Source organism: Chiloscyllium plagiosum, unplaced genomic scaffold, assembly GCF_037043375.1.
Source record: "Chiloscyllium plagiosum isolate Xiang-an unplaced genomic scaffold, Cpla_swu_hap1 HiC_scaffold_2, whole genome shotgun sequence".
NCBI lineage: Eukaryota > Metazoa > Chordata > Chondrichthyes > Orectolobiformes > Hemiscylliidae > Chiloscyllium > Chiloscyllium plagiosum.
In genome coordinates this window covers 90475261-90489903 of record NW_028270140.1, presented here as the reverse complement: position 1 = coordinate 90489903, position 14643 = coordinate 90475261, and the positions used below count along the sequence as shown (strand labels likewise).

Below are 14643 nucleotides of genomic sequence, written 5' to 3'. Positions count from 1 at the left end.
GCTATCATGCCTTTGCTCCCCTCCTGTCACATCCTGCCATGAGAAAAAGGACATTTATGTGTACTCTATTTGCTGCCAGCTAGCCAGTCTTCAATCCATGCTAATGCATTACCTTCTTTAAAATGAGTTTTTATTTTCTGCAAAAACCTTTGATTTGGGACCTTATCCGTTGTGTTTGGGAAATCCAAGTAGAATATGACAACAGTGTTACCCAAACTTTTTCCCACTTTTATTCCATTTTGAAAGCTAAAAGTTGCTCTAACCCTCAATGAGGCTATGAGTCAGGAAGAAAAACCGAGGATGGGGGTTTATTGGAGGCAGAAGATAAATCTTATAATTCACTCAGAGCTCCACAGCAATCAATGCTGCCTTAAAGCTTGCCATGCCACATTTTCAGTTGGTGATTACACTTGAGGTCTTAGCCCCTGATTTGGGAAGCCATGGTTGGCAAATTCCCCTGTATACACAGTGCAATTTGAGTGATTGAGATAATTAACAGAAAATCTAATTTGGTAATATTATTTGCAGGCCACATGTTGGTGAAGACACTAGAAGAAACACTTGAGCTTAACTTTGAGTAGCTTTAATATCCATCACAGAACAGATGGAGCAATAGTTTGACATCTGATCTACAAGATAAAACCTGACATACTGCAGCATTTCCTCAAAACTGCACTAAAATGTCAGCCTGAATTGAGCATTGAAATTTCTGAATTGAGACTTGACACAATGATGGTACTACCTCTTAATGTCGAATCCTTTAAAATTGATCACTTTAGTTCGGAAAGCTACTTCTCAAGAAATCTGATTAACAGTGTACTTGTTATTTTTTCTGTCCTTTATTTTGTGCAGTAGACGGTGTCACTAATGACAGTAGCGATAGTGAAATGGAAGACAAATCTACATCTAAAATGGCAACTTTAAAACTGGAAGAGTGGCTAAATTTTAGAATAGACCCTGAAGTAAGTCATTTCTGGTTGTATTCCTGATTTATTTTAGACTAATGATTTAGTATGAGCAAGCTAACCTCTGAAACTACAACATTACGATACTTGTAAATTTTTGACATTTCAAAATGTTATGCTGATTTCACAATTTCTGTGAGAAAACAATTAATCCCACAATCCATATTTATCAAAATTTTTCAAATAAATAGACTAGGTATTTCATTGCAAAGCAGTATTCTTTGTGAACTGTCACATTTTGTTTGTTTTAATTACAATACATATTATCTTGCATTATGATACCTCAAGTAACTTTGAAAAGTTGTATTCCACTGAAGTTTATTTCTTTCAAAATTAGATGGTCGCAGTCTGGAAGTCATAATAAATATTGTGTTTCTAGAGTTACTTATTTGGATTCAATCCCTGAAGCCATATGCACACTCCAGTATGCCTTGGTTTTCTAGTATTTTAAGTTTCATTCTCCTTAATACTTACGTTTAAAATAACTGCTGAAGAACATGTCAGGATATTGACTTCCAAGGATCCAACTGTACAACAAGGAGAATTAACACATTACTGATTAGATTACCTACAGGATGAAAACAGGCCCTTCGGGCCAACAAGTCCACACCGACCTTCCGAAGAGTAACCTGCCCAGACTCATTCCCCGATCCTATATTTACCCCTGACTAATGCGCCTGACACTATGGGCAATTTAGCATGGCCTGGCCTGCACATTTTGGATTGTGGGAGGAAACTGGAGCACCTGGAGAAAACCCACGGAGACGCAGGGACAATGTGCAAACTCCACACGGGTTGAATCTGGGTCCCTGGCGCTGTGAGGCAGCAATGCTAACCACTGAGCCACCATGCCGCCCACATTACTGTTACAGCATATAGCTAACCATCAGATACGGAACAATACCAAAAAAGTACCAAACCTTTAGTTCTGCAGATTTATCCCATTTCTTACCTCCTTTTAAAACAAAATTTTTAAAACTAGTGTGGACTCTTTCTGGAAAATGGTGAAAGTTTAGCTGAGAGCCCTGACCCCATTTGTATGAACCACAGCCTGGTCCTGCCTGGTTTGAAGTTGAGTTGTGACTCTCCCAAACTCCTCTTTTGAGAGGGAGCAGATTGAATCAATGTAGCGGTATAACAAACTGAGTAAATGTAACTACGGAGACATGAGGGAGAAACTGGCCAGAATTGATTGGATGGGAAGCCAAGCAGGGAAGACAGCAATGGCTGGATTTCTGTGGGTAATTCAGGAGGCACAGCAAAGATTCATCTCAAGAAAGCAGAACATACTCAATGGAGGATAGCTCACAAGGAAAATGAGGGACAGCATAAGAGTAAAATAAAAACCATACGGTGTGGTGAAGATTAGTGGGAAGTGAGAGGATTGAAAAGCTTTTTGAAAAAACAGCACATGATAACTAAGCAAACAAATGGGAGATGAAGAAAGATCAAGATAAGCTAGCTGGTAATATAACTTCTGGATATCTAAAAAAAACTCTTGCAATCTTCTTTTAAGAGAAAGTTAAGAGTGGACATTGGACCACTGGAAAATGAGGCTGGAGAAGTAGCACTGGGGACAAAGAAATGGCGGAGGAGCTGACTAGGTGCTTTGCATCAGTTTTCACAGTGAAAATCACCAACAACATATCAGAACTTTGAGATTCGGGGGCAGAGGTGAGAGGATGGTGCTGGAAAAGCTGAAAAGTCTGAAGACTGATAAATCATTCGGACTGGCTGGACTACATCCCAGTGTTCTGAAGGGGATTGTAGAAGCACTGGTAATGATCTTGCAGTAATCAGGGAGGATAAGCTAATGTACCACCCCTGTTTCAGAAGGGAGGGAGGCAAAAATCAAGGAACTATAGGTCATTTAGCCTCACCTGAGTTGTTGGTAAGATTTTAGAGATCATTATTAAGGATCAGATTACAGAGTACTTGGAAGTGCATGGTAAAATAAGGCTGAATCAGCATGATTTCATCAAGGGGAGGTCATGCCTAACAAATTTGTGAGAATTCTTTGAGGAAATAACAAGCAAGTTAAACAAAGGAAAACTAGTGGACATGATCTATATGGATTTCTGGAAGGCCTTTGACAAGGTGCCGCACAAAAGGCTGTTAAATAAGATGAGAGATGGTAGTGTTAGGGACAAGGTTCCAGCATGAATAGAGGTTTGGCTGACTAGCAAAAGGCAGAGACTAGTGATAAAGGGGTCTTTTTCAGGATAGCAGCTGGTGGCTAGTTGATTTCTGTAGGGATCAGTATTGGGACCACAGTCATTCATGTTATACATTAATAATCTGGACAATGTAACTGAGGGCATTGTTGTTAAGTTTGCAAATGACACAAAGATATGTGGAAGGACAAGTTGGGTTGGGGCTGAAGAAAGATGTGGATATAGGTGAGTGAGCAAGGAAGTGGCAGATGGAATATAATGTTGCAAAGTGTGAGGATATGCACTTTAATAGCAAGAATAGAAGTGTAGACTATTTTCTAAATGGGGAAAGGCTTTGGAAATCTGAAATGCAAAGAGACTTGAGACCCTAGTTCAGGATTCTCTTAAGATTAACATGCATGTTCAGTTGACAGTTAGAAAGGCTAATATAATATTAGCATTCATTTCGAGAGAGCTAGAAAACAAGAGCAGAGCAGTGCTGCTGAAGATATATAAGAACATAAGAACTTGGACCAGGAGTAGGCCATCTGACTCTTCAAGCCTGCCTCGTCGTTCAATAAGATCATGGCTGATCTTTTCACGCCCTCACTCACTTACCTGCCCTATCACCGTAACCCTTAATTCCTTTACTGTTCAAAAAATTATCTATTTTAGCTTTAAAAGCATTTGCTGAGGGAGCCTCAACCACTTCACTGGGCAGGGAATTCCATAGATTCACAACCCTCTGGTGAAAAAAATCCCTCTGAATTCAGTCCTATATCTGCTCCCCCTAATTTTGAGGCCACGCCCTCTTGTCCTAGTTACAGCTGCCAGTGGAAACATCCTCTGTACTTATATCCTGTCTATTCCCTTCATAATTTTATGTTTCTATAAGATCCCTCTCCATTCTTGTAAATTCCAATGAAGATAGTCCCAGTCTATTCAGTATTTCCTCATAAGCCAACCTCCCTCAATTCTGGAATCAACCAAGTGAACCACCACCACACCCCCTCTAGTGCCAGTGGATCCTTTCTCAACTAAGGAGACCAAAACTGCATGCAGTACTCCAGGTGTGACCTCGCCAGCACACTACACAGCTGCAACATAACCTCCTGCTTTTAACCTCAATCCCTTTAGCAATGAAGGACAGAATTTCATTTGCGGCCTTAATTGCCTGTTGTACCTGCAGACCAACCTTCTGTGATTCATGCACAGGGCACCCAGGTCCCTCTGCACAGCAGCATGCTGCAATTTTTTAGCCATTCCACTAATAGTCCTTTTTACTAAATTAAAAATCACACAACACCAGGTTATAGTCCAGCAGGTTTAATTGGAAGCACTAGCTTTCGGAGCGCTACCCTTCACCAGGTGGTTGTGACAACCAACTGATGAAGGAGCAGCGCTCCAAATTCTAGTGCTTCCAATTAAACCTGTTGGACTATAACCTGGTGTTGTGTGATTTTTAACTTTGTACACCCCAGTCCAACACCGGCATCTCCAAATTTTACTGTTATTCATACCAAAATCAATGACTTCACCTTTATTAGCATTGTACTCCATCTGCCAGACTTTTGCCTACTCACTTAAATTATCTATGTCCTTTGCAAAGTTTCAGAGTCTTCTGCACACTTTGCTCTGTCACTCATCTTAGTGTCATCTGCAAACTTTGACATACTACACATGGTCCCCAACTCCAAATCATATAAATTGTGAATGATTGTGGTCCCAACATTGCTCCCTGAGGCACACTATTAATCACTGATTGCCAACCAAGCACTCAACTATCCCAATCTTTGTTTCCTGTTAGTTAATCAATCCTCTATCCATGCTAATATGTTGCCCATAACGCCATGCATCTTTATCTTATGCAGCAGCCTTTTGTCCAGTACCTTGTCAAATGCCTTTTGGAAATCTAGATACGCCACATCTATTGGGTCCCTGGTAAGGCTCTGTACAGACTGCATTTGGAATATCGTGAGCACTTTTATGTCTCTTTATTGAGGAAAGATGTGCTGGCATTGGAGAGGGTCCAGAGGAGTTTTACAAGTATGATTCTGGGGATGAAGGGTTTGTCATTTGAGGGGCGGTTGAGGACTTTGAGTGTTTACTCAGTGGAGCTTAGAAGAATGAAGGGGCGGGAGTATGGGAATCTGATTGAAATTTATAGGATACTAACAGGTTTAGGTAATGGACATGGAAAAGGAACAGCTTCAGGGTGAAGACATAATCCTTTAGAACTAAGCCGAGAAGGAATTTCTTTAGCCAGAGGGTGGTGACTCAGAACTCATTGCCTCAAAGAACTGTGGAGGCTGAGTCATGGAGGGTATTTAAGATAGGTTATTGATAAGTAAAGGGATCAAGGGTCACAGGAAGAATGCAAGAGAGTGGAGTTGAAAAACATATCAGCCATGATTGTATGGTGGAATAGAACTGATTGGCCTAATTCTGCTCTTATATCTTATGACCTTACGTTCTCAGTCTTGTCGTGGATTTCCTGCCCTCAACTTCTTTCTTTCTTGTTTTAGACTTCTTCTTGGACACCTCTTTATGCATTTAGTAATGGCACAGCTGAAACTTCCATGCATGGTCTCTTGCAGCGGGATTGACTAGAATGACTGCTGTAATCACAGTTACCCTTCCTCCTGCCCCTCCACCCTCAAATTTGATTCGGTGGAAGCAGCCAGTGTGGAAAGGAGGGAACCTGTGATTGGAGTAGAACACAAGTGAGAGATGGAATCTGAGGTTGTAGGTACAATTCCTTACCACAGATCTGTTTATACCATATGTTTTACTTTTTAATGCATAAGTACAGATTATTTTCCTGCTCCCAGGGCATTTACACTTCCACATGTTTAGCTCTTTCCAAGAAAGCATATTGCAAGGTAATATGTGTGTTTTCCATCTTTGATTTGTTTTTCACTCTTTTGGGTTTGCATGGGTGATTTCACACACTACTCCTGTGTATTTTGAATCGTTCTCCAGTCCTTGGGTATCTGAATTGTACTTAAGTGAAAAGCTGTTCTGAGAAAGGGTCACCGGACCTGAAACATTAATTTTCATTTCTCTTCACAGATGCTGCTCCCCTTGCTGAGCTTTTCCGGCAACCTCTGTTTTTATTTCAATCTAATGTTGTATTTCATATAATAGTAGTGTTGCTCAAGGAGACTGTGTTTTATTCTGTGGTGCTTCAGCTTTAGGTTGATCCCAAAATCCACACAATTCAATTGAACATTGCTCAAAGCCAATTCTAGCATGGATGAAGATCATGCCTCTCATCTCTAGCCCACCTACATATCCACCACTCAGTCACGATATTTTCTCCAGCATTATACTGCTGGCACCTGGTATCTAGCTGTAAAATGTATTTGCTGATCCAAGCATACACTTTGATCATGTCAGATTAATGACATGGATAAGTGTGCATGATGTACAATTAGAGATTATATGAATGATCTGAAATTAGCATGTCATGAACAGTGTTTTGACTAAAGTTCCACTCAATTCAAACTCTTGCATAATGTAAGTCTAATTTTAATTCTCAAGGGGCTGAGCATGAAGTTAGTTGTAGAAGGACTTCACTTGATGTCAGCAGCTATGAAGAGTTCTTGACATCCTACATAGCTGCTTTGTCCTGGCAGTTATCTGGTTGAAGTGAGTCAGCAATGCATATCTCAGCTATTGTCCAAAGAGAATCTTTTGCATAAATTTAATTTTCAATGGCTGATTTACTTGGATGTTCTGACTGATTTAGGGCTGATTGCATCAATAAAGTTTACAAGTTTTGTTTGTGATTAAGAAGCTATCTGGCAATATCCTGTTTTTTAATGTTCCTAACTTTTTTTCATCTATATGCATATATCTTTACATCTGTTTAAAAGAAAAAGCAATATAGCACAGGAACAGGCCCTACGCTGACACATTTTGACCATCTACACTAAAACTGTCCTATCTCTGTGCACCTTGAACCTGTGTCTGTTACTAATTAACCCTTCCATCCTGGGAAAAAGCCTCACTCTCCACATTATCCATGCCATTCACAATCTTGTAAACTTCTATCAGATCGCCCCTCAACTTCCTGCGTTCCGGTAAAAACAAACCCAGTCAATCCAATCTTTCTTCATAGCTAAAATCCCCCATGCCAGGCAAAATCCTGGTAAACTTTCACTGTACCCTCTCCAAAGTCCTTCTGGTAGTGTGGTGACCACAACTGAATGTCACTGAAGTTTTATGAAGCTGCAGCGTAACTTGCCTATCCTTGTACTCAATGCCCCTTCCAATGAAGGCAATCATGCCATAGATCTTTTTTACTACCTGATCTACTTGCTCTGCCACCAGGAGAAAGTGAGAACTGCAGGTGCTGGAGATCAGAGCTTAAAAATGTGTTGCTGGAAAAGCGCAGCAGGTCAGGCAGCATCAAAGAAACAGGAGAATCGACGTTTCGGGCATAAGCCCTTCTTCAGGAATGAGCATTCCTGAAGAAGGGCTTATGCCCGAAACGTCGATTCTCCTGCTCCTTTGATGCTGCCTGACCTGCTGCACTTTTCCAGCAACACATTTTTTGCTCTGCCACCATCAGTGATCTGTGGACCTGTACACCCAGATCCCTATATATCAATTCTCCTAAGGGTTCTGCCATTTATTGTATAATTTCCACTTAACTTGACCTTCCAAAATGCATCACCTCACATTTGCCTAGATTAAACTCCATCTGCTGTTTTTCTGCCCATGCCTCCAAATGATCTATAGGAGAAAGTGAAGACTGCAGATGCTGGAGATCAGAGTTGAGAGTGTGGATTCTGATGAAGGGCTTATGCCCAAAACGCTGATTCTTCTGCCCCTTGGATGCTGCCTGAGCCACTGTGCTTTTCCAGCATCACACACTCGACTCTAACTGATCTATCCTGCTATGTCCTCTGACTATCCTCCCCATTATGTGCAACTCCACCAAACTTGCTAATTAGACCAGCCATGATTTCCTCCAAATCATTTCTGTAGATCACGAAGAACAAAGGTCCCAGCACTAATACCTGTGGAGCACCACTAGTCACAACCCTCCATTCCAAAAAGCTTCCTTCCACTGCTACTCTGTCTCTTTATGACTAAGCCAGTTCTGTATCCAACTTGCCAGCTCACCCCTGACTTCACCTTTTGTATGAGTCTGCCAAGAAAGACCTTGTCAAAGACTTTACTGAAATCCACGTGGATGACAACAACCGCTTTTCCCTTATCTATCATCTTCGTCACCTCAAAAAATCTAGTTGGTGAGGCATGACCTCCCCTGCATAAAACCACGCTGTCTTTCACTAATGAATCCATTTGCTTCGAAATTCATATAGATCCTGTCCCTGAGAATCTTTTCCAATAATTTTCCTACCACTGACATGAAGCTCACAGGTCTGTAATATTCTGGATTATCCCTGCTATCCTTAAACATTGGCTTCTCTACACTCCTCTGGGACCTCACCTATCACCACTGTTCCAGCAAATTGTTCTCTTGCCTCTGTAATATTCTGGGATAGATCTCATCAGAACTCAGGGACTTGTCTACCTTAATACTTTTTAAAACGCTCAACACCTCTTTTTAAGAGAAACTTCGCTTAGAAATTTGATACTCCCTTCCCTGAGATTATCCTCCTCCAATTCCTTCTCTTTGGTGAAGGAATACCGATGCAAAGTTTTTGTTTAAGACCTGTCCTTCCTCTTCTGGCTCCACGCGTAGATTCCCTCCTTTGTCCTTGAGTGAGCCAACTCTTTTCCTGGCCACGCATTTGCTTTTTATATGTTTAAAAAGCCTTGAGATTCTCATTAATTCTGTTTGCTAACAACTTTTCATGACCCCTTTTAGCCCTTCTAATTTCTTGTTTAAGTTCTTTCCTGTTTTCCTTATATACTTCAAGGGCTTCGTCAGTTCCCATCGTCTTAGACCTTACGTATGCTTCCTTTTTCTTTTTTTACCAAGGTCACAACATCCTTGGACATCCAAGGTTCGTATAACTTGCCACATCTATTCTTCGTTCTCGTAAGAACATGCCGCTCCTGAACTCTTATCAACTGCCGTTTGAAATACTCCCACATGTCCATTGTGGATTTACTCTCAAACAGCCATCTTCATTCAAAATTATCTAGTTCCAGCGAATAACGTTGTAGTTCGCCTTCCCCAATTTAACATCTTCACCCAAAGACTGCTGTTATCTGTATCCATGAGTATCTTATAACTCATGGTATTATAGTTACCATTCCCTAAATGCTCCCCCACTGAAACTTCGTTCACCTGACCGAGCTCATTTCCCAAAATCAGGTTCTGTGTAACCCTCTGCCTGGTTGAAGTGTTTACATACTATAGTTAAGTCTGAAAAGTTTCTTGATCATTTCCTCTGACTTGACCATGTTTCTGCAGTTTCTCGTTACTGTTATTTAGAGCAAAAGTACCATCTCAAAAAAAAATCAAATTGTGCAATAAATTCAAATTGTGAGTTTTATGAACTTATAACTTTGTTGTGAAATTAAGTTCTGTCTGATTTCTTGCAGCTATTTGTCCATCAACTCTAATTTCGCTGTACCACTTTTTCATAAATTTCTGCCTTAACTATTGGTGTAACTTCACAAAAAGACAAATTTACAAAAAACAAGGTTGTGTTCTTGATTCTGTTTCTAAAATTAACATGTATAAAAGCATTTATTGTAATAAATACATCTTGGAGTAAACCAGCTTATTAGAATGAATGATTCTATTAGTTTAGAATAAACTATTACTCATTTAGGCTGCTAATTGAATGGGACTCCATCCTAGGTTTACTGGAATAAAAAAATGGAAAAGCTAGAGAAATGCAACAGGTCTGGAGAGAGAAAAACAAAGTTAACATTTCAAGTCCAGTATAACTCTTCCTTGGAACCTTGGGTTTACTGGAATTGCCCACTTTTTCCCTTTGATAAAATAATCAAAACAGAATAACAGGTCATCTGTTCATATGCCATATGTGCCTGCATAAGTAAGTGCACTTCAAAAGTAATTCATTGGTTTTAAATTGCTTTGATATGATATGAGATATAATAGAAAACCATAAAAATGCAAGTTCATTGTGAGGCTTGTTTTCTTTTTTGGTAATGAACTTTCACTATCTGTCTTGTTACAGGCAGCAAGTCTTATCTTACAGTTACGACAGAAATGGCACAGTCTATTCCTGAGACGTATGCGTGCTCCATCCAAACCTTGGACTCAGGTAGATGAGGCAACTATCAGGGCAATCATTGGAGTTCTTAGCAGTGAGGAGCAAGCAGCAGGGTTGCAACAACCTTCCGGAATTGGACAAAGACCAAGACCAATGTCTTCAGAAGAACTTCCTGTCTCCTCATCTTGGAGGTCAAACAGCAGGAAAAGCTCAGCTGAAACAGAGTTTTCAGATGATTCTTCCAGTGTGGAGTTCCGGGAAAGGTAGAACTATAGCGATACATCAAATTGAATAGTAATTGGTCTGAAAAGTATCTGTCAATGTGAAGAGGGTATACTTTTAGTACCCAATCTTGGGTGCTACTGAAAAAAAATTACATAGCATAATACCATGTCTTGTGTCATATATTGTCAGATGACATGAGAAACACTCCATTTAAGTATGAGGTGATTTCTAGATTGTGTAATGGCCTTCATGTAATCAAAGTTAATAGAAATGAAAGAAGAAAAATGACGTGAATGAAAACAATTCATGAGTTGTTAGGAGGCAATTGTTGTTCTTAATTATGCATGCTGTAAATTATGGTAATTAAAAAGTGCATGATTTTCTGAGGGGTGGAAATCTCTCTCCAATTTCCAGCCAGTCCCTCCTTGTTTATGAGAGGAGAAAGCTCCACATTTCTGAGAGGAGATTCTGATCTGTGCTCCTTCAGAAGTGCAGAGTTGTAGTTCCTTTCTGATTAGTTTTGTCATAGTGCAGTACTGTCAAAAAGCAAAGCATGCCTATTTCACAGACATACTCTGAAATTTACAGATCTAACATCACAGACAGAAACCTTGATAGCTGCTATCAAACGGTAAACACATAAAGTAAGTATGAGGTTAGGGTACTTGTTGGCTAAGGGAATAGGTTGCCAGGTAAATCAGGCAGCAGATGGATGGAGAATAGGGTGTGTGGAGACTACGATTCTCTGGGTGGGTGCAGACTCTCAGGTGGCAAGGGATCAGGTAAGTGATGTAGTGTTTACGATAGATCAGGGTGGGTGGGAAAAATCGAGTCAGGAAGAGGAGGGTTGATATCCGGTTGGGGCAGTGGGAAGATTGGGGTGGGAGCAAAAGCACATCCTGTCTGGTGACAAGAATGAGTCAAAACGTATGGTGCTGGAAAAGCACAGCTGGTCAGGCATCAACCGAGGAGCAGGAGAGTTGACATTGCGACCATAAGCTCTTTATCAAAGTTTCCTGATGAAGAACTTGTGCTCGAAACGTAGACTGTCTTGCTCCTCGGATGCTGCCTGACCAGCTGTGCTTTTCAAACACCACACTTTTTGACACTGATCTCCAGCATCTGCAGTCCTCACTTTCTTCTCCCTGGTGATGGACTGGATGAGAGTAGGTCCAGAATAAGAGAGTTGGCTTGGGTTTGGCAGGGTGGGAGACCAGAGTGAGGGAACGTGGGATTGGGTCTGGAGTAGGCAAAGGGTGGGTATGGGTCCAGTAATAGGGGAAAGGATGTGAAACAGGGCTGGGGAGGAGTGACTGGGGGTAAGGGAAGTAAGTATGATGTCAGTTGAGTAGTTACTCAGGAATTAGATTCTGTACTTATTAGTTTAAATTTTCTTGTACAACGACTAATTTAATCAGTAAACGGTGATGTAAATCTGTCATGTTTGTGAAACCCAAGTGTTGACCGCAAAATGCTCATCTTCAAATAGTGTTGTGTCTATCTGTGAGGACACGCAGGGCACATCTACACATCAGTTTCATCCAAAATACAGTCCTTCTGACAGCGCAACATTTTCTTAGTTCTGTGTCCCTATGCCTGGGGGCTGTATTTGAGTCTCTTTGCAATGGGACTTGAATATGTGATTAACTGATCTAAGTGTTACAGTGCTTCCATGAGCCAGGATTGATGATAAATGTAGGTGTAGGAAGTTTTAGGATCCAGTTGAGTTTTGTTTTTTATAACCATATCAGCTTTCACACACAATGCCATCCTCTTCAAGGACATGCACTTGTGTTTGCCACATAGGTTGTTGACACATGCAGCATCTCTGATGTTGATGCAGTACCACACCATATAACGATCCATTCGTCTGTCCATGACCATTACATGTCCTCACCACTGTTAACTGCTAACTGAGCCTGCCTACAAAATCACAAAGTCAGATCTTGAGAATCCTGCCTGAGCCTGCCCATAAAAGCCAGCTGCAAGATTACAAGTGTTGCTTGAGCCATCCCAATAACACACAACCAGAGGCTTTGAGGTTGATATGTTGTCATTGTACGGTTGTGTGGATGGGGAGGGTAAATGCAGAATTTGCTGAAGTTGTAATTTTTGGAATGAAAGTAGAGAAGGAGAATGGCTCATACTGGAACCGAAGGCGCTAACTTGACAGGTACCTATTCAGTTATTACTTTGTTTTTTTTTTTATTGAAACATTTAACTTCTCGATTAGGGAGAGGCTAATCAGGACAGGGAAGTTAGTAGGGCAAGTTCTGAAACTAATAAGTTGAATTGCATGCAACTAGACTTCTTTGCTACCTGCTGGCGAGGATTTGATCTCTCTGTCTAAGGAGTGAGGACTTACAGTTGAGAAGTAATGTCTCAATTAAGAATCTGATTTTTGGCCTAGTTAAGACATAACATTCTGTATGCTTGTGACCTCACTGAGAGAACAAATGTGCTGATTTTCTCTTCAGAAATACTGCCCATTATGCAATCTTTAGCATTTTCTGCTTTATTTCACATTTCTAGCTACCGCAATATTTTGCTTTTGTATTATTATCCCTATATTGTTTGACTGAGAAGAACTATTCACTAATGTCAATGTATGCATGTAAGATTATTGTGAAAGATTGAATTTTACAGCACAGTGGTAGATCAATATTGCTGTTGTGTTGTGTCTCAGAAATTTCCATTTAACTTTTAACCCTTTTTTTTTCTCCATACCCTCTATTTTTTTACAAATACTTCATGTCCTTTTTGTTATTGTTTCCCATCTTCAATAATTGTTTAACCAGTGTTTTTCTTTTTATAGGGTTCAGTTAAAGTCGCAACAGCAGCAGCAGCAGCAAAGATACAAAGAGCGGGGCTTCCTCCATCCTAAGAGGAGTGCTGATGACAGGTCAGATCAGTCATCTGTAAAATCAACAGACAGCAGTAACTATCCTAGCCCCTGTGCCAGCCCATCTCCACCACCTTCAGGCAAAGTAAGTTTGTTTATTGAAATGTTCTCTTAGAGTAATTGAATTTGATGGAGCGGAAATAAGCTGTTCAATCCATCAGGTAGAATGTTCCTTGCACCATGTAGTCGACCTTGGAGGTGGGTATCAGAAAATATACGAAGAAGGCAGGGACAGTTTCCTGATATTTTCCCACCAACTTGCAATTTTTCTGGAGACGGCTTTAAGAATTTGACTGTTGCTTGCCCTGCAATTCCAACTGGAAGGTAGTTAAAGTAATAATTGAGCCAATTAGTGACCATTTTTAGAAGGGATTTGTAGTTTTCTGCTGGGGCACAGCTTAGCTTCTGTCTTACACAGGAGGTGAGTGCATAACAAAAAGATTGAAACCATAACATGCACATCAAGTAATGGCATTATAGATTCAAACTGGCAAACCTCAGGCCATCTGTTTGTAAAGACTTGGAAATCTGTGCTTTACCTGCAGACATATCTAGTGGATTATAATGGGCATGAAGGAAAAACTGCTGACCTAACATTGGACGAATGCATCTTGTGCTGTCCTCCCCTGCTCTCAGTAGCTCAGCATTACATCGCCTTCACAGAAGCCCCACCAGTTACCTTTCACTTTGGGTACTCAGACTGTCTAACCTTGAACTGGCCACTATCGTCATTGGGTGCAATTACATGCTAATTGCGGTAAACTGTTAAGCTGCAGCACTGAGCAGAGTTGGGAGCCTCACAAATGGTCCCATTTCCCAAATGTTTTCATTGTTGGAAAATTCAGTCCATTGTGTCAATGCTAGTGTTTTTTAATTTCAAACTCAAATCTAATTCCATTCTTATAGTTGCAAAGAACAGCATAGCACAGGAGCAAGCCCTTTGGCCCACCAAGTCTGTGCTGACACACATGACACCTTCTTTAAACTAAAAACTTTTTATCTCTATACTGTCTGTAACCCTTTATTCCCTTCCTGTTCATATATCTGTCAAGATGCTTCCTAAGCATTGCTATTGTATCTGCTTCTATCACCACCTCTGGTAACAAATTCCAGACAGTTACCACCCTCTGTGTTAAAAATCTGCCTCTCTCACTCCTTTAAACTTTCCCCCTTTACCTTAAATCTATGTCCCCCAGTAATTGACATTTCTACCTGGGAAAAGGACTCTT

At 40.6% G+C, this 14643-nt stretch overlaps 1 protein-coding gene across 6 annotated transcripts in view; it reads left to right on the top strand.

Annotated features, from left to right (window-relative positions):
* Positions 1–14643, top strand: part of ythdc2 (YTH domain containing 2) — a 151975-nt gene that overhangs the window by 119327 nt on the left and 18005 nt on the right. For 4 of the 6 annotated variants that reach the window (XM_043710759.2, XM_043710748.2, XM_087998617.1 and 1 more), the window contains 3 exons: positions 853–962; positions 10252–10550; positions 13328–13499. In XM_043710759.2, coding sequence (XP_043566694.1) covers positions 853–962; positions 10252–10550; positions 13328–13499 — 581 coding nt within the window. The remainder of the gene's footprint in view (positions 1–852; positions 963–10251; positions 10551–13327; positions 13500–14643) is intronic. The other 2 variants (XM_043710788.2, XM_043710768.2) reach the window with 1 other exon arrangement.